This window comes from Sciurus carolinensis, chromosome 14 (genome assembly GCF_902686445.1).
Source record: "Sciurus carolinensis chromosome 14, mSciCar1.2, whole genome shotgun sequence".
NCBI classification, from domain to species: domain Eukaryota; kingdom Metazoa; phylum Chordata; class Mammalia; order Rodentia; family Sciuridae; genus Sciurus; species Sciurus carolinensis.
This window is the reverse complement of record NC_062226.1, coordinates 49100054-49124418: the sequence shown is the minus strand read 5'-3', so window position 1 is coordinate 49124418 and position 24365 is coordinate 49100054. Positions and strand designations below refer to the sequence as shown.

The following is a 24365-nucleotide window of genomic DNA, read 5'->3' as shown; positions in this document are numbered from 1 at the left end:
GATTTTGGTAATGTGTACCTAGGAGATAATTTGTGTGTGTGTTTGAGACAGGGTCTAGCCAAATTGCTGGGCTGACCTTGAACTTGGGATCCTTCTGCTGTAACTGGGATTACAGGCATATGCAGGCATATGATTACAGGTATATGTTATTTAATGAATAAATGATAGTCCTTTCCTACATGAAGTGTTTTATCATAATTAAGATACAGGAAACCTTTATTATTATTCTAATTATGAAGAATAGGAAAACAAAAAATAAATTCTATGGTTAGTGACGTTGGTTTAAACTTAAGCCAGGTGGCTTATTTTTTGTTTTTTATTCCATTTTGAAATGTTACATTCATCTCAGTATAATGCAGCAGGGCAGCCAAACCTCAGCTTGTGTGACAGTCATGTGTCTGTTTGTTGGAAATGTCATTCAGCTTTTCATTGCTGTAAGTACATGTTATCTGCCAGCTATGATAGAGGTGGGATTTGGGGAGGGGGGGTGTCTCTCAACTAACCACCCCCCACCTCCACCATAGACTCTTGAACTGAAAAATAATTTCTTAGGTAAAAAACATGCTTTAATGGCAGAAGACTTTTGGGGTTTTTTTGGAAGCTTCTGAATTTGTTATATGTATGCACCTTTAAACTAGGTGAGTGTATCTTCAGATTTTCAGAGTTAAAAGAGAGAAAAGAAAAATTACTGCTGTAGACAAAATTGAGTTATTATGGCCTTCATTCTGAAACATTAAGGAACACCATACAAACAGTCCCTAAACTAGGTAGTATTTTCAGTCTTTTAAGCACTAAAATGTATATCATTCATTCACTTGCTCTCTAATTCATTTCAGAAATACTGATGTGCCTGTATGTCAAACACTGGTTTTGAAAGATACACAAAGACTTCTTGTGATGATTCTATTCTTTTGGAAATAAAGACACATTAAAATTTCAGTGATTTTTTTCTTTTAAAAACAGTGAGATAGGAATAAGAGATAGAGGTTGCATAAACAATTATCCAGGCTGAAGTTGGAACATAAAATGTGTCCTAGTACATGGATGGATATGTGTCTATCAGAATATTCTTAACCTCATTTATGGGAAAAAGAAGTGATAAAACACACCTGTAATCCCAGTTACTCAGGAGGTTGAAGCAAAAGGATTGCAAGTTCAAGAACAGTCTTAGTAATTTAATGAGACAGACCCTGTCTCAAAATAAAAAGGGCTAGGGATGTCACTCAGTGGTAGAGCGCTTGTCTAGCATGCACAAGATCATGGATTCAGTCCCCAATATCACATACACACACACAATGTTCTGAATAATCTAAAAACCAAAATCTGGAGGACTCTGTTGCTGTTGTTTTTGAAGCCCAGCTTTAGCAGACACTCCAGCTAATTAGCATACTTACCTCTGCCTACAGTGCTTGTCACCTCCTCCTGCTTTCTTCCTTTCAGAATATGGCCCAGTTTTCTGTTTTATTACCAAGACACTAAAATAGTATGACTGCCCAGAAGAAAAGAAGATTTTCCAGTCATTTTGGGTATTTGCTTAACTTGAGGGGAAAACAAAAAACAAGCAAAAACTTGGGAAAGACAAGGAGCTCTTATGTCCTTGCCTGCAAAAGAAGAGCATGTGGGAGGACATTGCACGTACTGGAGACCCTGCCTTAGAGACTGAGACTGCTCGACAGCACAGAGGAAAGCAAACGAACAAACAGTAAACGTAGGGGCAGTCTTACATTAGGGGAAAACACCAAGAAGTGAGCTTTCTCACCTCACTTCCCCTATTAAATATGCAACAATAAAGGTTTGAGGGTAATACCTACTTTCCTACATTGCCAAGGAATATGGGGAAGAAATGGAACTCTGGCTATGTATTGTAAATTGGTACAATCTTTTTGGAGGGCAATTTGGTAAAATGTATCAGAAGGCTTAGAAATATTTATGCACTTTGTTGGGTGTTCTTAGAAATTTCTCTTTAAAAGATTGTCAGAGATACATACAGAATCTATGTATGAAGAAAGATGTTTAACAGTTATTGTTACAATAGCAGGTATTCAAAACAATCTGGATTTCCAACAACTGAAGGTCAATTATGGTTTAGTTATAATTAGATTGTAAAGCAATCAGCTGAAGATCATGTTTTCATGTAATATTTAATGTTCTAAAGAAATGGTCGATGTATATTATGAAATGGAGAAAAAGGGAACATTTTAACTATACTAGATTTGTTTTAAAATGCTATATAAATGTAAAAAGACCAGAAGGAAGTATACATAATCTTTTATTGTATTTGGGAAAGGGATCCTAGATAATTTTAATTTTCTTTGAATCTTTCTGTATCTTCACATTTTTCTACAGTTAGTAAAATAATAAAGTTGAAAAATAGAAGTGGGTTTAAACACTTTCTGGCAATAAATCAAAATTTAAAAGGAGTGTTGTTTAAGGAAGTTACTTCTTTTTCTGTTAGAAAAAGGACCATTGGTTGCCATACACCTTGGGTTTTCATCAACTCCCAGAAAAAAGCCACATGCTTAATTCTGAGATTGTCTAAATGTTAAAACTATTTTTAAAAGTAAATACATTATAATGTGTCTGATATTTTCAAATTAATATTTTTCTACTCTTTATGAGTTGTTAACTTTTCATGAGTTGGTGATTTTTGTTTCTTAATAGAATTAAAAGAATCTTTTTACTGTATATTTTATATTATTGATTTTTTTTGAAAAATTTTTTTTGCTATAGGTAGCCACAATACCTTTATTTTATTTATTTGTTTTTATGTGGTGCTGGAGATGGAACCCAGTGCTTACAGGTGCTAGGAAAGCACTCTGTCACTGAGCTGCAACTCTAGTATATATATTACTGATTTTATAGGAATATTTCTTAATGTGATATATTACAGGATACCTTAAGATGGGGGATACAGGGTCTTTTGCTTAAAGAGTGTAAAGTTAATGTGTTTGTGTCTGTGGTTTTAACTTCAAGATGATAAACTGCTTTAACTTCAAGATGATAAACTGCTAAGTATAGACAGTAAGGAAACCATTCACTCTCCAGCAGTGACACTGAGCCCTTTGGGTTACATGTGATAATGACACTTGGACTCCCTGATACAGTGGTTCCAACTCTGGTTAGAGAGGTCCACGGACAACATGACAGATCTGAACCAGGGTTCTCCAGCTCTGCAACCCATGAGTGTACTGCACTGTAACAGATCATACCTTACTATCCCTCATTATTAGTAGGTACCCAAGAATGTCAAGGCAGAAACATTGTGGACATTTGTATTGCAGCCTTCAGAAAATAATTTTTTCTCTGCCTTGAAAAAGAACTTTTCTGAGTCCAGTAGCCTTTTCTAGCAGTTTCTCAAATGGAATAAACTCTGGTTTTCTTTGTTATTAATCATTCACCCTTTATACAAAACCAGTATAATTTTCCTGCCTTATGTTTGAGGATGTTGCTCAGTGCCTCTCACTTCTCACTTCTATGCTACTTGTGCTACTTACCTTGTTTTTTTTTTTTTTTTTTTTTTAAGTACTGGGCATACAACTACTCAGGACTTTGCCACTGAACTGCATCCCCAGCTCTATTTTTTTTAAGATACTAAATTAAGTGAACACTATGATCAGTTTTGATCATTTTGAAAGGATGATGGGCACAATTGGAAAGCTCTGGCTTAATGACTTCACATCTTACTAATTGGTGGATTTGCATCTGCTTCAAGCAGAATTTTCATTGGCATTATAATCTGTTGTGTTTGTCATTGATGTTCGTGATTTTGAGAATGGCAACCCAAATAATATGTGAAATGTTAACCAAAAAGAATGAAAAAACTGGATCAGCAGTGTTATATTTGATACCTGAAAATATTTTGCAGATTAACCTAAGTGCATTCAGAAATTGTAACAGGCAAGCACTGGGGAATGGCTAAAATTCTCCTTGGCATGAGTTGCTCTAAATAAATGATGGTACATGTGCAGTCAGTTGTCAGAAAGAACAGATGTGTCTTTATGTACTAGTGTGGAGCAATGTAATAAATAAATGTAAATCAGAAAAATGTGTGAAGTAAAATAAGTATGCAGTTTGAGCATGTGGATCTGCTCTATGTTCATAGGAGGTTTCTGGAAAGAAGCTTAGTGGTAAACTCTGAGGTAGTGAATCAGAAGACCTGTTCAGTACTTCATACCTTTCTGTACTATCAGAAACTTTGCATCTACTCCTTCAGTTAACACAATTTAAAGAAAGAAGACTAGAGGACTGCTGGCTCCATCACAGTTGTGTAAATAAGGTAGAATTTCTGTTGGCATTAAATTCTGCAACACGGTATTCAGTTTTGGTCACAGCACTTTAAAGGGAAACATTGGCCATCTAAACAGCACCAATAAAGGGGTGAGGCAACTGGGAAAGACATGCCACATTGGTAATGGTTAAAATATATCTCACCATTCAAAAGGAAACCTTGAGTAAAAACTTCCTGTGTTAAAAAGTTCAGTCATAAAAAAAGTCATTCAGTTACAAACTTCTGTCTCTTCACTATTTTGTAAGCCCCATAAAGGCAGGGACCATGTCTTTTTTATTTTCTAATTAAGTGTAGGATCCTCTGTTCCCCTTGTTCTTAGCACATAGTGAATAAACATTTGTGTAAATGAAAAACTGATCACATATCTTAAGATGCTTAAGCTCTCTCAACCCCTCTCCCATCCTCACTTTCCGCTCCTTCACTGACAAAATGGAGACATCAGGAGAGAACTTCCAAGGACCCCTTTCTCCCTCCCCTAAACTCTTATTTTCCATCTGTCACCATCCACGACAGTGCTTCTCAAGCTTGAAACATCAGCATCACCTGGAGGGCTTATTATGTTGCCTGGCCCCAACTCAGAGTTTCTGACTCCTAAGGTCTGTGGTGGGGTCTGATAATTTGCATTTCTGGTAAGTTCCAGGTAATGCTGCTGATCCAGGAACCCCACTTTGAGAACCATTGTCATAACTGTTTCTGCTTCATCATCCTCTTATGCACCAGATCCCAAACCTCTGACCCAGTCAAGGACATCACTGACAACTCTGCCTTCATAATCTATTTTCCCCTCTTTATTGGATAATTTCATCACAAAATTATGCTTTATTTCTCCCATTAAATGTATCACATATATGGTTTTAAGGATTGAACCCAGAGCTCCATGTGTGCTGGGCAAGTATTCTACCACTAAACTAAACCCCCAGCTGTCATTAAAACTCTCGACCTGAATTCTAGGTGGTTTTTATCTCACCTCTTTGCCTTTTATTGAAATAAAATCCCTTGAAGAGTTATCTATTCCTATTGCCTCCAATTCACTTTTCAGCCCATTCCAATTTGGATTCTGCCATATCCCATGCCCAGCAGCACCAAAATTATTCTCAAGGTCACCTCTTTACTAAACTAATGACTGATTCTCAGACTTCACCCTTCTTATCCTGCAGGTAGTGTCCTGCTGGATCCCTCCCCTGAGAAGCTTTCTTCACTTGGCTTCTGGGGACACCACATTTTGCTTTTCCTTTTGTCTGCTTGCTACTTCTCAATCTCCTTTGCTGGTTCCTAGTCATCTCCCTGGTGTTCTAAGGTTGTCCATCCCAAGGCCCAGTTCTTGATGATCACGCTGCATCTCCCCTACACCTGTTTACCCAGCATTCTTCCATCTCAGTAATTGGCAGTTTTCATCCTTCCAGGTCCCCAGACCAAAACTTGGAATCATCCTTTCTCTTTGAAACCCTCATTTATCAAGAAACACTGTTCCTTACTGCAGCCACTGCCTCCACCCTAGACTGAGCCACTGTCATCTCTCACCTGACACTGCAATAACCTAACAAGTCTTTCTGCTCCCACTCGGCCCTTATAACAACCCAGGAGCCAGATTAGTCCTTTGAAAAAACATCATTTCTCTGCTCCAAAATCCCAAGTCTTCAGGGTAACCCATACATCACCATGTCATCTTCACTTGCCCTGAATTTCAGATTTCCTCTCAGTACCATCCCTTTAACTTGCTCTGCGCTATCCCCACTGACCTTCTTGCTTTTCTTAGAACATGCCCGGGCCCTCTCTTTCCTTTAACACCAGAGTATTTCATCTGTGCCCCTTCTACCTGGAACTCTTCTATGTCACCTCCTTTCAATCTCTGTTCAAAAATTAGTGGGTCAACCTTAACCATCCTATTTTCAGCAGAGTGCAGTGCCCTTCACTCCATACCTCCAGCACTCTTAGCAACTCACCTGGCTTGCTTTTCCCCCATAGCTCTTAACTCCTGCCAACATACTCTAATATTTGTTTGTTATATTCATTTATTTGTTGACGGCCCCCCCCACCCGCACACATAATACACGCCCAGTAAAATGTGAACTGAGGGTGAGAACCTAATCACTCACTGATAATCCAAATGATGAGGCTAGTTCCTGGCACTCAGACTTCCAGCCAATACCATTTTGGATGTACAGCTTCCCAATACACACAGCTTAGGAAACCCTTCACATTCTGGAATGTTGTGACTTGCTCCTGTCTCTTCCCACCTTCCACAGCTCATGACATTCTAGATTAGCACTGTCCAATAGAAGTAGAATATGAGCTAATAGGCCATTTAAAATTTTCTAGGAACCACGTGTAAAAAGCAAAAAAAAAAAAAAAAAAAAAAAAAAACAAAGGGAAATTAATTGTAACACTACTGTTTATTTTACCTAATATATCCAAAATATTATGAAAACATGTAATCAATATAAAAAATATCAAAGTTTACTCTTTTTCAAATACTGTCTTTGGAATCAGATATGTATCTTAAAACATCAATTCAGATGCTAAATTTCCTTGAGAAATATTTTCTATTTAAATTCCATAAAAATTCACTTTGAAAAAGTAAATCTGCATACCTAAGCTATTCTAAATATGTTGAAGTAGTTCTCAAATTTTTTAATTAAAATTAAATGATAAATTCATTTTTTTTTTTTTATGTTGCACTGCCCATATTTTAAATGTTGAACAGCCACATGTGTCTAGTGGCTGCTGTATTTGGCAGCATAACTCTGTGGCTCCAGCTCAGGGCAGGCCAGGCTGGCACTTGCCTCTGGCCTTTTGTAACTGTGGTCCTCCCACCTGGAAGATTGTCCTCTGCTCCACCATCACCTCCTTTATCTGACCCAATCACTAAATTAGCCCTTCTCTGCACTCCTCAAATACCCAACATATTCCATTATTGTTACACTGTATTAGAATAACCTAATTTGTTGTTCATTGGTGCTGGGGATATGTCTGTCGTGTTTACTTTTGTATCCCCAGATTCTTTAGCATAGTGGCTGACAAAGAGGTACTATATACATATATTTGTTAAATAAATGTATAAGTCTATGACATTTCAGCATATTGATATTTTAGTCATACTTACATTTCCAGCTCAACTCTGTTCTAGGAACCCCTCAGACCAGCCCATGGTACATATTTCCTCCTTTTTGATTCCCGAACCACTTGGATTCCATATCATTCAAGGACCATTTTTTTATGTGGTTTACTGTGTGCAAATTCTGCCTCCCCGACTAGATAATGAAAACTGAAAGAACAGGAATTCTGGAAAAGAAGATGACTTACATTAGCCTTCAGTAAAAATCTGATGTATTATTTAATGCATTGCCTGACTTGAGTCTTGTGCTTAGTAATTCCTCCCCTAGGATAAATGAAATGTTTTCCCCATTTAACTACAATGTTAAAAACTATCTGTTCTCAATCTTTTGACTGCATTTTAAAGCCAATATCGTTCTTAAAAGAAATGAAACTACTCCCTGAATGCCTCTTTGCCTGCATGTCTGTGTATTTGATCATTCATCAAAATGTCATTTGTATCACAGACTTCTTCATTTCTGTTGGTGCAGGGAACATGTCCCTCAGTATACATATATACACTGTCAGTCATCAAAATGTGATGTACAAACTTTCATTTATTGCTGTTTGGCTAAAAAACAATGAAGAACAAAGCTTATTTTTCACTTTTACATTGAAGTATCCTTCAGTAGTCTAGCTATAGAGGAAGAAAGCAAACTAAATTATGAAACTTATACCAAGATCTGTTCTATGTAATACAGAGCAAGCAGTAACTATTTTTCCCTTGCTCCCTACCAGATTGGAGAAAAGATGAGTGGGACAATGATTACATACAGATAAGAACTTCTCATCCCTCATATTTTATGACTATAGTCCTAATGATAAAGAACTCCAGAGGCAATATGGGACCTGCTTCAGGAGGCTGTGAGCCTGATGTCTCTGTTAACAGCTCAATTCATGACAAAGATGTTGGTGACCTGGCATGGCAGAAACCAAAAGCCTTATGTGTTTCAAGAAGGAATGAATATGCTTTATTCATCAAGTGAATATGTTGGTGCTTTAATGTTACTAGACCCCTCCTCCAATTTTCCCAATTTCTACCCTCCTTACCTTAGCAGAACTGATGGGTAATGAGGGTGTAATTGGTTTTTAAATATATATATATATATAGATAGGATGGAGATAACTGGAAATTCTGAGTATTGAATTTTGAATTGGCAAATTCACTCAATTTGTCATGTAATTTGTCTTCCAAGGAGAATATAGGCTCCTATAAGTTAATTTAGATTCCACTCCCAAGGGTCTGGCTTCATGCCTTACACTTAATGAATAGTTGCTAAGTCTGAGTATCTGTCTTCCCAAAATTCATACATGGAAGCTTAATTCCTGGAGCAATGTATCAAGAGGTGACTAGGTCACAAGGGTGCCTCCCTCATGAATGGAATTAATGCCCTTATGAAAGAAGCCTGAGGGAGCTTGTTTGCCCCTTCCACCATGTGAGGAGACATCTATGAAGCAGAGTGGACCCTCAGCAAACACTGAATCTGCTGCTGCCTTGACCTTGGACTTTCCTCCTCCAGAATTATGAGCAATAAATTTCTGTTGTTTGTAAGTTATCCCAGCCAAGATATTTTGTTATAGCCTCCAGATGATCTAATTGAGCAGCCAATAAATGTTTTACCTCAATCAGCAGTTTAAACTTCATGAAAATGGAACACCAGTCATAAGAACAGAATCTTGAGGAAATGGTTTTTGAAAAAGTACAAAGATCAAAATGCATTATTTCACAACTCAGTTTATAAAATGAAGGAGAGATGTGCCTGATTTCATAAGTATTTTGTTACAAAGCAGATTTTTTTAGAATAAACAAAAGTTGATGATTTCATTTAGGGAGGATAACAGGAAATTGTCCATGTTTTCAAACTGTCCCCAGTTTTCAAATGATTCAGTCTTAAAAGTCTACACATCGGAATGTGATGATGTATTCATTAGCTGCTCTCTCTGCAACCTCACTTGAGTTTACAAGTTCTAAGAGTCAAGAATCCAAGGAAAGTCAACTTCAAATATACATGAAGTACAAAAAAACAGTATAATAAACACCAACTTGTCACCCAGCTTCAAGAATTATCATCACAGAGACAATCTGTTTCTTCTATAATACCACATGAGGGTAAGAACAATGCTGTGTTACGCTAAGGAAATTACTCCAGATGGCAACTCGTATACATAAGAACAAATAAAGAGAAATAGTAGGGATAAAAATCAAAAACTACATGTTTTCCCTGATATGTGGAAGCTAATTCACAATAAGGGTTAGGGATAGGGAAGAATAGAGTTACATTATATTAGGTAGAGGGGAATGAAGGAAGAGGAAGAGGTATGGGGGTAGGAATGATAGAGTGAAACAGACAGTATTACCTCGTGTACGTGTGTGACTGAGTATGACTGCATGACTGATGTGATCCTGCAATATGTACAATCAGAAAAATGAGAGATTACACTCTTATTTGTGATCTGTCAAATGTATAAATGCGTTCTGTCATGTACAACTAATTAGAACAAATAAAATAACTTTAAAAAGACAACATTAATATAACAAAAGTTATAAACGTATTTGGTCTCCTTTCTTCTCTCAGCTAGTTTAAAAGATACATATTAATAATGTGAGAATGTATTGTTGAGTTTGTAACATTTATAGACTTATCATATATACAACCACAAAGGAAAGGGAATAGAGCTACATGAGAGTAATGTTTCTTAATCTCTCAAAAATTAATATAAACCTGAAGCTGATTCTAATGAATTGCAATGTACATTTTAAGCCTTAGAGCAAACACTAAGGAAGTTACTAAGAATCCATATAGGGAAAAATCTTAAAGATATAAAAATGCTACCTGATATAATGTTCATTTACTGCAAAAAAATAAAAATAAAAAAAATAAAGGATAGCTAGAAAGATTAAAAAGACATGAGACACCAGGAGACATAAAATGGCAGACATAAATCTATGTCTATATTAATACCATTAAATGTGACCAGATCAAATAATTCAATCAAAAGGCAAAGACTGTTTAAATATATATATTTTATATATATATATATATATACACACATATATATTTGTACATATATATATTTCAATTTATTCTGATAGCAAATCATCATGTTCACCATTTGTATGAAGATACTGTGGCTAGATAAAGCAGTATCCTCGTGTTCTCCCTAGGAGCTTGGGGTGGCTTAGGTTTGGCCATCAGAGGTCATCCCCCCAGGATGGTTCCAGCTTTAGGTCTAGGATAAGATATATACGTCAGGCTGCAGTATATCTTTCATTTCAGGATCAAAAACATGCTTTAGATTCAAAATACAAATAGATTTAAAGTAAAAGAATATGAAAAGATTTATTATGCAAATAACAGCCACAAGAAAACTGGAGTGCCTATACTTATGTTGGAAAAATAAACACTGAAAATGTTACTAGCAATAGAGACACTTTTCAAATGATAACAGTGTCAAAACATGAGGGACATATAACAAAAACACAAAGGCATCTCATAAAAGGGCATAGTAATACATGAAGCAGAATTAAGGGAAATTAAGAGAAATATATAAGGCAACTATCATAGTTTGAGAGATTTCAATAGCCCACTTTCAGTAATGAATAGGATAGAAGAACTAGCTGGAATATAAACAAAGAAATAGAAGATTTGAACAATACTACAAACCAACTAGAGCTAACATATTTCTAGAACACTGTGAAATATGAACTTCTTAAGTATACCTAGAACATTCTCCAGGACAGACCACAGGCAGTAAAAGAAACCTCAATAAATTTGAAGTGTGGTGGGTAGAAATAAACTATTAAAGGGATAGAGATCATATAAAATTTTTCAATCAGAAAAATACTAGAAATCAAGAAGGAAATCAAAGCTTATAAATATGTAGAAATTAAACAACACATTCCTAAATAACCAGAGGATCAAAGAGGAAAGGGTCAAATTAGAAAAATCTTTGTGATAAATGAAAGTAAACACACATACAAAAACATGGGCTGCGCAAGAGCAGTCTTCAAAGAAAATTTTTTATCTGTAAATGCCTATGTTAAGAAAGAATAAAGACAAGGGAAGTCGCCGTCGCCGGAGTCGGACCCGCTGCCGCCGAGCCTGGGGCCTCCAGCGCAACCGTCGGAGAAGACCTTCAAGCAGCTCTGCACCTTCCAAGAGAGTGGAAGATGTGCGCCTCATCCGAGAGCAGCATCCCACGAAGATCCCGGTGATATTAGAAATATACAAGGGCGAGAAGCAGCTGCCCGTCCTGGACAAGACCAAGTTCCTCGTGCCCGACCACGATGAGCGAGCTCATCAAGATGATCAGAAGGCGCTTGCAGCTCAACGCAAACGAGGCCTTCTTCCTCTTGGTGAACTGGCACAGCATGGTGAGCGTGTCCACGCCCGGGTCCGAGTGTAGGAGAGTGAGAAGGACGAGGGCGGCTTCCTGTACATGGTGTATGCCTCCCAGGAGACGTTCGGGAGCAGGACAGCACTGTAAGACTAGGGTCCTGTGTCAGCTTTTTAATTGCCAAGTAGAAAAAGGGATGTCACCAACTGAGACTGATGAGTTCATCTAGTCACAGGCCATCAGAGCAGTTATGTTCCACCTAGGAGCTTTAGGAGTTTTTGTATTTCAAGCAGAAAAATGGAACTCCAATTGAGCACGCTCAGCTTTGGAAACTATATTATTTGACCTAGGCATCTTGTTTCCAAATTTTAGAAGTTTAAAAATAAAATACTTTCGAGTCCTAAGTTGCCAGTTTAAAAAAAAAAAAAAGAGAGAGAGAGAAGAAAGAAAGAAAGAAGAGGAAATCCAAGATGGCAGAAAAGAAGAGGAAGCCTTCTTAGCTGCTCAGTGGCGTGAAACCAAGAAAGCTTCTCCTCAGGGTGGGTGAACAAAAAAAGGGGCAAGGGGATTATATTGGAACCTAAAACTGGGCATTCAAATTAGAGCAGGGATACAGGAAGTTGGATATAATAAAATAAGGAAAAAGTCCCCAGCATACAGCCTCTGTCAGAGCTGGGCTGGAAGCTCCAGCTAGAGAGATCTTCTGTGAGCGTATTTTTGGGAGGCCCAAGGTGTGTCTGGGTACAGAGGAAGCATTTAGAGACCAAGGACATTGCCCAACAAACCTGAAGGACTCCCTGCATGATATCCACGCGTGGAGAAAGAATCCACCATATCTCCAGGCAGCATGCAGAGGACAAAGGAAGGAAACATTTTGCAGCTGAGGTGCAGCAACCAGCTAAGAAGAAAGTCTATTCCTGGCAAACCCAAGTTTGAACTGAAATACAGGTCCAGTAGACATATGCTACATGACATAGAGAGTGCTTAAGTGACCAGAAGAAAATCAAACGTCGAGAGAGGTTCACACAGGGGACAACTGGTCACGGAAATCCACCTGGCTCTACCCCACCCCCTCCAATCTGACTGCTTGCAGGATCTGTGAGGAAGATGCATCTGACCAGGAACTCGAAAGAGTGGGAGAAATTGTGTGGAGACTGAACCTGAGTCCAGGAAATGTGGGTGACATAGGGGACTAAGAATTGGCTCCCCCACCACATAATGGAACCCAGGCAAGCCCTGGAATAAAGTATTCTAGCATGCACCAGCAAGTACTGGGTGCTGGAGGTGAGCAGATTTAAAGTCTCCAGACAAATTAGCATTCAGTGAAGAGCCTGGAGCCTGCCTAAGGCTAAGCCCTACCTCCAGGAACTCCACCTGTGGGATGACCTCCCTCACTCCAGCAATCCAGAGGGTGGAGCATCACACTCCAGAAGACCCACCTAAAACTGCTGAGAAGAGAAGCTGAAAATATTTTGAACTCCAACTGAAAGAATTCTTTAACTTTTCATCAAAATTTTTTTCTTTTCTTTCTTTTTTTTTTTAATTCTTTTTCACTATTTGTGACCTTAATGGTACATGGACATTTATATAGTTTCCTATATTTTTTCTTCTCATATCTAGCATTTTTGAAGCCAGTTATTTTACATGGATTAGTTTTTTCTGAACTAGGATGTTTGATTAGTATGTTGGATTTGTTTTGTATTCTTTTATTTTTAATTCTTTTATTTCAATTTTTGCTTTATATATAGTTTCTCCTACCTACCTGTTTGCCTTGATTCTCTCTTCTGCTAACAGTCAATCCCTATTGATCTCTCTTTCATTCTTCCTTTAATATTTTATTTCTGTCTTCTCTACTACTGCCTCATAACAATCACATCTATATCGCTTCTGTTCTTTCCCTGTCTGCCATTTGAAAATGTAAAACCTTTTGCAAACAAGCTGTTTTTATTATAGGCAACAACTGATCACATCATTTCTGTTTATTGTAATAATTAACATTATAGAAGTAATAGTAGGAACTATTTGGTTTAATGCTGTGTATTGTTTGCATTGTTTGGTGTTATTATTTGTCTTCCACTAAATAGTGAAACCTTCAGAGATGCTATAAGCCCACAGGGTAGAAACCATACTGCCTCAGATCCATACTCTTAGAAAGGTTGACACACAAACGACATGAAAAAGCAAGAGAACAAATCTCCCCAAACAAACCACGACACTCCAAAAACAATCCATCAACACCATAGTGGAAGAATTTTCTGTCAGAAAAGGAGCTTAGAATGTACATAGTTAAACTGATCTGCAAAGTAAAGGATGATGTAATGAAGCAAATACAGGTATCAAAAAATCACTTCAATAAAGAGATAGAGATTATGAAAAAAAAAAAAACACCAGAAATCTTTGAAATGAAGGCAACAATAAACCAAATTAAAAATTCAATAGAAAGCATCACCAACAGACTAGACCACTTGGAAGACAGACCCTCAGGCAACAAAGACAAATTATATAACCTTGAAAATAAAGTTGACCACACAGAGAAGATAGTAAGAAACCATGAACAGAACTTCCAAGAATTATGGGATAACATGAAAAGACCAAATTTAAGATTTATCAGGATAGAGTAAGGCACAGAGATATAAACCAAAGGAATGCACAATCTTTCAATGAAATAATATCAGAAAATTTCCCGAACCTGAAGAATGAAATGGAAAATCAAATACAAGAGGCTTACAGGACTCCAAATGCACAATTACAACAAACTCACATCAAGGCACATTATAATGAAAATGCCTAGCATACAAAATAAGAACAGAATTTTAAAGACAATAAGAGAAAAGTATCAGATTATATATAGGGGGAAACCAAGTCAGATCTCAGCTGATTCTCAACCCAGACCCTCAAAGTTAGGAGGTCCTGGAACAACATACACCAAGTTCTGAAAGAAAATAGATGCCAGACAAGAATTTAATATCCAGCAAAATTAAGCTTCAGATTTAAAAATGAAATAAAACCTTCCATGATAAAAAGAAGTTAAAAGAATTCACAGCTAGAAAGCCTGCACTACAGAGCATTCTCAACAAAATATTCCATGAGGAGATAATGAAAAGAGAGAGAAAACCAAAAAAGGAGGGAACCTTTCCAAACTCATTCTATGAAGCTATTATCACTCTGATACTATACCAAACAAAGACTTGTCAATGAAAGAAAACTTCAGATCAGTATCCCTGATGAACATAGATGCAAAAATTCTCAATAAAATTCTGGAAAATTGTGTACAAAAACATACTAAAAAAATAGTGCACCATGATCAAGTGAGGATCATTTCAAGGATGCAAGGATGATTCAACATACAGAAATTAATAAGCATAATCCATCACATCAACAGATTTACAGACAAGAATCATGTGATCATCTCAACAGATGAAGAAAAAAACATTTGACAAAACACAGCATCCCCTTTATTTTCAAATCACTAGAAAAACTAGGGAGAGTAGGACCCATACTCAACTTTGTAAAAGCTATCTATGCTAAGCCCAAGGCCAACATCATTCTAAATGGAGAAAAATTGAAAGCATTCCCTGTAAGAACTGGAACAAGACAAGAATGCCCTCTATCACCACTTCTATTCAACATAGTCCTCTAGTCAGTACAATTAGACAAATGAAAGAAATTAAAGAAATATAAATAGGGAAAGAAGAACTCAAGCTATCACTCTTTGTGGAAGACATTATTCTATAAAAAACTTCTAGAACTAATAAATGAATTCAGCCAAAAAGCAGGATATAAAATTAACACCCATAAATCAAATGCATTCCTATACATAAGGGATGAATCCACTTAAAGGGAAATTAGGCAAACTACCCATTCACAATAGCCTCAAAAAATAAAATAAAATAAAATACTTGGGAAGCAATCTAAGAGAAGAGGTGAAAGATCTCTACAATGAAAACTACAGAACACTAAAGAAAGAAATTGAAGAAGACTGTAGAAGATAGAAAGATCCCCTATGCTCTTGGATAGGCAGAATTAATACTGTCAATGTGGCGGCTGGGTTGTGGCTCAGTGGCGAGTGTAGCACTCGCCTAGCATGTTTGAGGCACTGGGTTTGATTCTCAGCACCACATATAAATAAGCATCTAAAACATGTTTAAAATTACTGTCAAAATGGCCATACTACCAAATGCTCTATACAGATATAATGCAATTCCTATTAAAATCCAAATAACATTCTTCATAGAACTAGAAAAAGCAGTCATGAAATTCATTTGGAAAAATAAGAGACCCAGAATAGATAAAGCAATCCTTAGCAAGAAAGCATCACAATACCAAACCTTAAACTATCCTACACAGCAGTAACAAAAACAGCATGGTATTCGCACAAAAAAGGACATGTAGACCAATGGTGCAGAATACAAGACACAGAGACAAACCCACATAAATACAGTTATCTCAAACTAGTCAAAGGCTCCAAAAACATTCATTGGAGAAAAGATAGCCTCTTCAACAAATGGTGCTAGGAAAACTGGAAATCCATATGCAGCAAAATGAAATTAAACCCCTCTCGCTCTGCACAAAACTCAACTCAAAGTGGATCAAAGACTTAGGCACTACAACAGAGACCCTGTGCCTAATAGATGAAAAAGTAGGCCCAAATCTCCACCATGTCAGTGTAGGAACTGACTCCCTTAACAAGACCCCTGAAGCACAAAAAGTAAAATCAAGAATCAATAAATGGGATGTATTCAAACTAAAAACCTTCTTCTCAGCAAAGGAAATAATCCATGTTAAGAGAGAACCTACAGAATGGGAGAAAATCTTTACTACATGAACCTCAGACAGAGCACTAATCTCCTGGATATATAAAGAATTCAAAAAACTCAACACCAAAAAATCAAATAACCCAATCAATAATTGGGCTAAGGACCTGAAAAAAGACACTTCACAGAAAAAGAAATACAATCAATCAACAAATATATGAACAAATGTTCAACATCTCTAGCAATTAGAGTAATGCAAATCAAAAGTACACTGATATTCCATCTCACTCCAGTCAGAATGGCGATCAAGAAGACAAGCAAAAATAAAAGTTGGCAAGAATGCTGGGGGAAAGGTACACTCATACATTGCTAGTGAGACTGCAAATTGGTGCAACCTCTCTGGAAAGCAGTATGGAGATTCCTCAGAAAACTTGGAATGGAACCACCATTTGACCCAGCTATCCCACTCCTCGGTTTATACCCAAAAGACTTAAAATCAGCATGCGACAGTGATGCAGCCACATCAATGTTTATAGCAACTCAATTCACAATAGCTAAACTAGAGAATCAACCTAGGAGTCCTTCAACAGAAAAATAGATAAAGGAAATGTGGTATATATAAACAATTGAATATTACTGAGCCTTAAAGAAGAATGAAATTATGGCATTTGCAAGTAAAAATATGGAACTGGAGAATATTATACTACGTGAAATAAGCCAATCTCAAAGAATCAAAGGCCAAATATTTCCTCTGATATGGGGATGCTAGTTCACAATAAGTGAGTGTATGGGGGAAGAATAGTGGTATTTTGGACTAAACAGAGTAGAGTGAAGGGAAGGGAGGAGGCATGGGTCTAGGAATGATAGTAGAATGAATCAGACAATATTACCCTATGTGCATATATGATTACATGACCTGGGTACATCATGTACAACCAGAGAATGAGAAGTTATACTCCATTTATGTTTGTGTCAAAATGCATTCTATTGTCACATATAGCTAATTAGAAGAAATAAATAAAATATATACCCTTCCCCCCAAAAAAGAGAGAAAAAAGACTTCAAAACCTTCCTTTTTAAGATACAGGAGAAAGAAGAGTAAAGTAAACCTAAAGCAAACAGAAGGAAATAAACAGTAGATTAGAGCATACACTAATGAACTAGAAAACAATCAAAAAAATCAACAAGACCAAACACTGTTTTTTTAAAAAATATCAACAAAATTGACAAACCTTTAGAAGAATAATAAAGACAAGGGAGATGGAACTCAAATTACAAGAATTAGAAAAGAGGGGATCTATCAAAAATATTAAATAAAAATGATTTTAAAGGCATATTACAAAACTTATGTGCTAACAGATTAGACAATCTAAATAAAATGGACAAATTCCTAGAAACACATAAATGGTTTCCTTAGACCCAGAGCTGTGGAGTCAATCAACTATGGACCAAAGCTCTGAAACTGTGAGCCCAAATAAACGTTTCCCCCTTTAAGTTGCTCTTTTATGGGTATTTTAGTCACAGCAAGCAAAGTTAACTAAAACACTTCAACAGATGGGAGGATAAAGAAAATGTGATACATATACACAATTGAATGTTACTCAGCCTTAAAGAAGAATGAAATTATGGCATTTGCCATTAAAGGGATGGAGTTGGAGAATATCATGCTAAGTGAAATAAGCCAATCCCAAAAAACCAAAGGACTAATGTTTTTTCTCTGATATGTGAATGCTAATTCACACAATAAGCATGGTGGTGGGCTAGGGAAAAATTGAGATACTCTGGATTAGGTAGAGGGGAGTGAAGGGAAGAAGGAGGATATAGGGGTAGGGAAGATAGTAGAATGAATCGAACATTATTACCCTATGTACATATTTGATTACATGATGATGTGATTCTACATTATGTACAACCAGATGACTGAGAAGTTATTCTCCATTTATGTATGATGGATCAAAATGCATTCTGGTGTCATGTATAACTAATTAGAAGAAATTTTCAAAACCTTTTTTAAAAATCACACTGAGATATCACTGCACATCCATTAATATGGCTCCTATTAAAAAGCCAGATAATAAGCCAGGCACTGTGGCACATGACTTGGAAGGCTGAGACAAGTGGATCACAAATTCAAAGTCAGCCTTAGCAAAAGCAAGGCACTGAGCAACTTAGACCCTGTCTCTAAATAAAATATAAAATAGAACTGGGAATGTGACTCAGTGGTGAGTGCCCCTGAGTTCAATCTCTAGCACAAAAAAAAAAAAAAAAAAGCCAGAAAATAACAAATGATCAAATGACATCATGGATGTGGAGAAACTGAAACACTTGTACATTATTATTGGGAATGCAAAATGGTGACACAGTTGCTACAGAAAAGAGAATGAATTTTCCTCAAAAAAATTAAAAATAGAGCTATTGTATGATCCAATAATCCCACTTCTAGATACACATGCTGAAGAATGGAAAATGGCATCTCAAAGAGGTATTTGCAAACCCATATTCATTGAAGCATTGTCCACAGGAGCCAAGAGGTGGATCAAGGAGTGAATGGATAAAACAAAATGCAGCATATATTTAGAGTGAGATATTATTCAACTTTGAAAAGGAAGTAAATCCTGTCACATCTTACAAAATGGAGAAAACTTAAGGACATTATGCTAAGTGAAAAACAGTCACACACACACAAAAAAAGCTGAGCTGGGCATGTGGCATATCCCTATAATCCCAGTGACTCAGGAGGCTGAGGCAGAAGATCCCAAGTGCAAAGCCAACCTCAGCAATGTAGACCCTAAACAACTGAGTGAGTTTCTGTGTCAAATTTTTTTTTCACAAAATTCGAAGTTTCTGTATTCCTTTTTCTTTTATAAACAAGATAGAACAAAAATCATCAAAATCATTTCAGCAAAAGACATTTCTACCATTGGAGCAAGTTCAAAAAAATACAATGAAATGGGAGAAGATAAGTTGTTGAGTTTGTTTTTTTAAGTTTGAATTTAGCAACACCTCAGACCTGGAGCAATCCTGGAAACCTTTCCAGGAGCAATCACTTCCCTTCAATCATAGTGGCTCTGGAAATCTCAAAGCCTAGGTCTAGAAGGCTGCCTTCCATGTCTGAGGACTGGATACATGTCTCGGGGCTGGTTACAAACCTGGCTAGGGGACCTGAGTGTCAACTCTTGTTTGGAATTGGACATTTCCCCTCTCGTGAATGTCTGGAAGCACCAAATTGCTTCCCAAACATCCCTAACAACTCAATGGATTGAGTTTGCAGACACAAATTCCTAAAAAGGGGACTGTTTGACCATATAGCTAAGAAAAAGAAATTCAATTTATAGATGTTTATAAGGTGACATTTTAGTAAAAAACAGAAGCTACTTATATAAAACAAAAGTGAGTTTTGTGCCCTATAAGGCCCTTTTCTCTGAAAGTACCTTCCACTTACCCTTAAGAAACTCACCCAGAGCCAAAAGAAGCTACCCAGTTCTCACTGCTTGCTGGGACCAAAACAACTTCCCAAGAAAGCATCTGAACATCTGAACATGGTTCAGATGAAGGTGTAATGCCTCTGCCCTCCAGCTCTCCACTAAGGGCAGGGGGTCTTACACCTTGGGCCTAACGCAGCCCTGAGACACCTAGTTACCAAAGTCTCTCTAGAAATAAAATTAAAGACACCTGATTTCACGCTATAGCACATGCATTCTAACTATCTCATGTACTTTTCTTGCGCTTGGGTGGCTCAGGGACAGCGAAACCATCTGCTGTCTTATCTGTCTTGCTGTCCACTTGTTCATCTTGCTACTGTCCACCTTGGGGTCCACCTTGCTTTCAGGATTACAACCTTCTTTCCTGCTTTCTCCATTCCCACCGTCATTTGCACTCCTGCTCTCCCCATGCCGACCTGTACTTCCTCCATGCCTGTTCTCCCCGTGCCAATGGCCATCAGTATGGCGGCTGCTGCTGCTTTCTGGGTAGCGGCGGTATCCATCTCCAGGCCGACCACCATCTCCAGAACGTGGACTATCACCACGCCGATTGCTACTCTCGCCATGACTGTGATGGCCACCACCTCGGTTCTTAGTATATCTCTCTCTTTTCCCATTGCCACTCCCAATTCCTTCTCGGCTGATATTTCCTGAAGCTGTGTTGTTGACTCCCTGGGCTCTGACAGAAGGGTAGGTCACTGGAGCACTGCTGATGTTCCCTGTATTGCCAAAACCTGGGGTGCTCTTGGCAGCACTGGGGATGGGGTTGTCAGGACTGTTATGGCCCTGCTGTGCTGAATTAGTTGGAACAGAATTCAAGCTCCCTGTACCAGTCCATCCACTTGCCCCAGCAGCAGAGCTTCCAGCCTTCTGATTACTTAGACTGGCTGCAACACAGTGACTCTTGTACTGTGACTGGAAAGCTGCTTTCATTGCTGTCAGCCGATCTCCCATGGCTCTGTGGTGGGCTTATAGGCCTCATAATTGCTCATTACATTGTTGTTATTTCCTCAGTCCCTGTTCTCAGAGCCTAGACCAGGCTGCTCCCTACAGCCTAGTTCTCCTCCACCAATGTTCAGCTTTTTGCCTTTTCCTCCTTTGAAGCGGGATTTCTGAAACCACGCATTCTGCACTGCCAGATCGAGAAGTTCCTTCAAAACATGTTAATTGGCTCCTTCCAAGTTCCAGACAAGGTCACCAGCAAAATTGCTGTCCTTAGGGATCAATAGGGTATAGGCTACACCTTTCTCGCCTGCTTTTCCTGTGCGGCCAACCCTATGAGTATGGGTATCAATGTCTCGTGCCACATCATAGTTAATGACAGTCTTAATTGAAGGAATGTCCAGACCATGGGCTGTGGCCACCAGGACGGGGATGTCCTTTTTCTTAAAGTCTGAAATAATCTTGTTTCTTTTACTCTGATCCATGTCCCCATGGAGCAACCCAAGATTATAACCCTCCTGCTTAAGGTTATTGGCTAGCTCTTCAGCATTGGCTTTTTTAGTAACAAAAAGGAGGACACTGCCTGAAGAAGTAAAATCCACCAGACACCGGGTAAGCCAGTTCCATTTACTAGGCCCAGAATGGAGAATCTCCACAATCTGTGTCACATCTTCATTTGCCTCTCCAATAACTCCCTGCACCATTCGAATAGGGTCAATCAGGATATCTCTGGCCAGTTTTTCAATCTTCTTCCGAAAAATTTCACTGAATAAGAGAGTCTGTCTGTCAGGACAGACATGATTTGCTATGGATCAAACCTGGTACTCAAATCCCATATCGAACATTCCATCTGCTTTGTCAAACGCAAGGTAAGAGACTCTTTGAAGATTAGTAGTTTTCTTCTTCATGTGATCAGTCGACCTGGGGTACACACAACAATCTCTGCCCCTTCCTGAAGGGCCTTGGCTTGCTCCCACATGCTCCCTCCTCCATACACAGCCACTGATGGAAGATTATATGCTTTCCCAAACTGCTTACATTCTGCATGGATCTGCTGACCAAGCTCCCTAGTAGGACACACAATCACTGCAATTGGTCCATCACCTGGTTCCAATTCCTTCTGGTCTATTATATGAATCAACATGGGCCAGATAAAGGCTGCAGTTTTTCCACTGCCTGTTTTGGCAATACCAATCATGTCTCTACCACTCAATGCCACAGGCACATCTTGGCATTGTATTGGAGTGGGCTGTGTGTACTCAGATTTCCAAATCTGATGCATAAGTTGTTCATCAAATCCAAAATGAGCAAAACTACTTCCTGGTTTAGGACGTGCAGCACCAGAAACCTGGAGATTGAGCTTATGCCGGAGATCTATTAACTGCTGTGGAGTGAGGTTGGTTATCTCCTCACACTTATTGTAAAAAATTTTTTCAAATGGTGGGTAGTCAATCTCTGAATGATCAATGGGAGGAAGAGGATCGATTATTATTTTTGGAAGGTGCAATTGGTTTTCCATCACTATTATATTCCAGATTGTCTTCCTCCTCCTCCTGAACCACACCAGCAGTTGGGTTTTCTGCCATGTATGGAAAATAAGCTTCTTGGTCATCTTCCTCTTCAATGTCATCTCAAATACTCTACATTTTTTCTTTCCTTGCCCTTTTCTTCAAGCCTCTTCATGTCTCTAGCTGTCTGATCCTCCACTTCAGCCATAAATGCTTCCAAGGGATCATCATCACTGTCAGAATCTGCTGGCTTGGAATGAAACTGCTGGCGGGTAGGTGAGTTTTCAGCAGGAATGTAAGGTAAATCAACATTGCTGGAGTCGTCTTCTTCATCTTCAAAACAGGCATTTTCTTCATCAAAGTTGGCTCACTGAGATCCAGTTTTGTAGAAGGAAGGAAGCTGTGGTGGAGCTCACTTTCCAAATCCAGAAGACGAACTAGTTGCCCCAAAGGCACTGTGGGACTGTTGTGGGAGTTTAGGTTCCTCCTTCTTCCCAGCACTGATGGCAAAACCTCCAAAACCAAATCCCCTCTTAGTGCCGGGGCCACCTTTATTCCAGTTCATGGTGCCAATGATATGCTGCTATGGCAGCAGCGGAAGCTGCTACTACCGCCTGCACGGAGAGAATCCACCACCCAAAGTATGCAGGGTTCGGCCCATCCAGTCCCTGTGTCAAATTAAAAAAAAAAAAATCAATAAATTTTTTTGAAAAATTAAACTAAAAAGGAATACATGAAAAAAAGCAAAGAAAAATACTATATGATTTCATTTATAGGAGGTATCTTAACTAGTCAGATTCATAGAAACAGAAAATAGAACGGTAGTTGCCAAGGATTTGAGAGGAGGAAATAGGGACTTATTGCTTAATGGATATAGAGTTTGAGTTGTGCAAGATGAAGAAGTTCTGGAGAGAAATCTGAAGCACAGCAATATGAATATAATTAAAACCACTAAAACTGTACATCTAAAATGTTAAGATGAAAAATTTGAAAGCTCAGTAGTAGAGTGCTTGCCTAGACGTACAAGACCCTGAATTTTATCCCCAGCACTATCAAAAAACCAAAATGATAAATTTTATATTATGTGATTTTTGCCACAACTTAAAAAGCAATTACATTTTCAAAATCACAAAATACTGTTGAAAGGATTTAAAGAAGATGTAAATAAAGGGGAAAACATCCCATGTTTATGAATCAGAAGACTTAATATTGATAAGATGTCAATACTCCACTAATCAATTTACAGATTCAATACAGAATTACATAGCAAAATTTATAGAACTACATATTGAGATTTTTATTTTTCACTCTTAGTAACTGATTCATCAAACAAGGTTAGATATAGATGTGAACAATTATCAAAGTTGATTAAGCATATCCTATATGTAATTATTAGAAATATAGTTTGGCTCTAAAACTGTGCCCCCAAGAGCTCATGGGTTAGGCAATACAGGAATGTGCAGAGGTGAAATAATCAGATTAGGAGAGCTATAACCTCATAGGTGGATTAATCCATTTGTTGGATTAATCATTTGCATGAATTACTAGGTGGTAAATGCAGGCAGGTGGGGCATAACTGAAGGAAGTTGGTCACTGGGGGCATGACCTGGACCATATCTGTCCATCCAAAGCCCCACCTCGCCTCTCTTCTCTTCTCCTCTCCCCTCCCTCCCTTCTCCTCCTCCTCCTCTTTCTCTTCTCTGTCTCTCTGTCTCTCTGTCTCTCTCTCTCTCTCTGGCTGTCATGAACTAAGCAGCTTTCCTCCCCAACACCCTTTCACCATCATGTTCTGCCTTATCTGAGTCCCAGAATAATGGAGTTGGCCCACCACGTACTGAACCTCTGAATCCATGACCCAAATAAACTTTTCCTCCTAGAAATTGTTCTTATCAGGTATTTTGGTTACAGAACAAAAGCTACTGACAACAAAATATGCTTTTTTTCCCCAAAAAAACACGTG

General features: G+C 38.1%; 1 protein-coding gene and 2 pseudogenes across 1 annotated transcript in view; 2 read left to right on the top strand and 1 right to left on the bottom strand.

Annotated features, from left to right (window-relative positions):
- Mtap (methylthioadenosine phosphorylase) overlaps positions 1 to 6574 on the top strand; it is a 42486-nt gene extending 35912 nt beyond the window's left edge. Inside the window, exon 8 of the mRNA XM_047525331.1 lies at positions 1441 to 6574. Coding sequence (XP_047381287.1) covers positions 1441 to 1479 — 39 coding nt within the window. The 3' untranslated portion in view covers positions 1480 to 6574. The remainder of the gene's footprint in view (positions 1 to 1440) is intronic.
- Positions 6575 to 11419: 4845 nt separating this feature from the next.
- Positions 11420 to 11869, top strand: LOC124964110 (microtubule-associated proteins 1A/1B light chain 3B-like; annotated as a pseudogene).
- An 8312-nt stretch (positions 11870 to 20181) lies between these two features.
- On the bottom strand, positions 20182 to 22986 carry LOC124964108 (ATP-dependent RNA helicase DDX42-like; annotated as a pseudogene).
- Positions 22987 to 24365: the final 1379 nt, after the last annotated feature.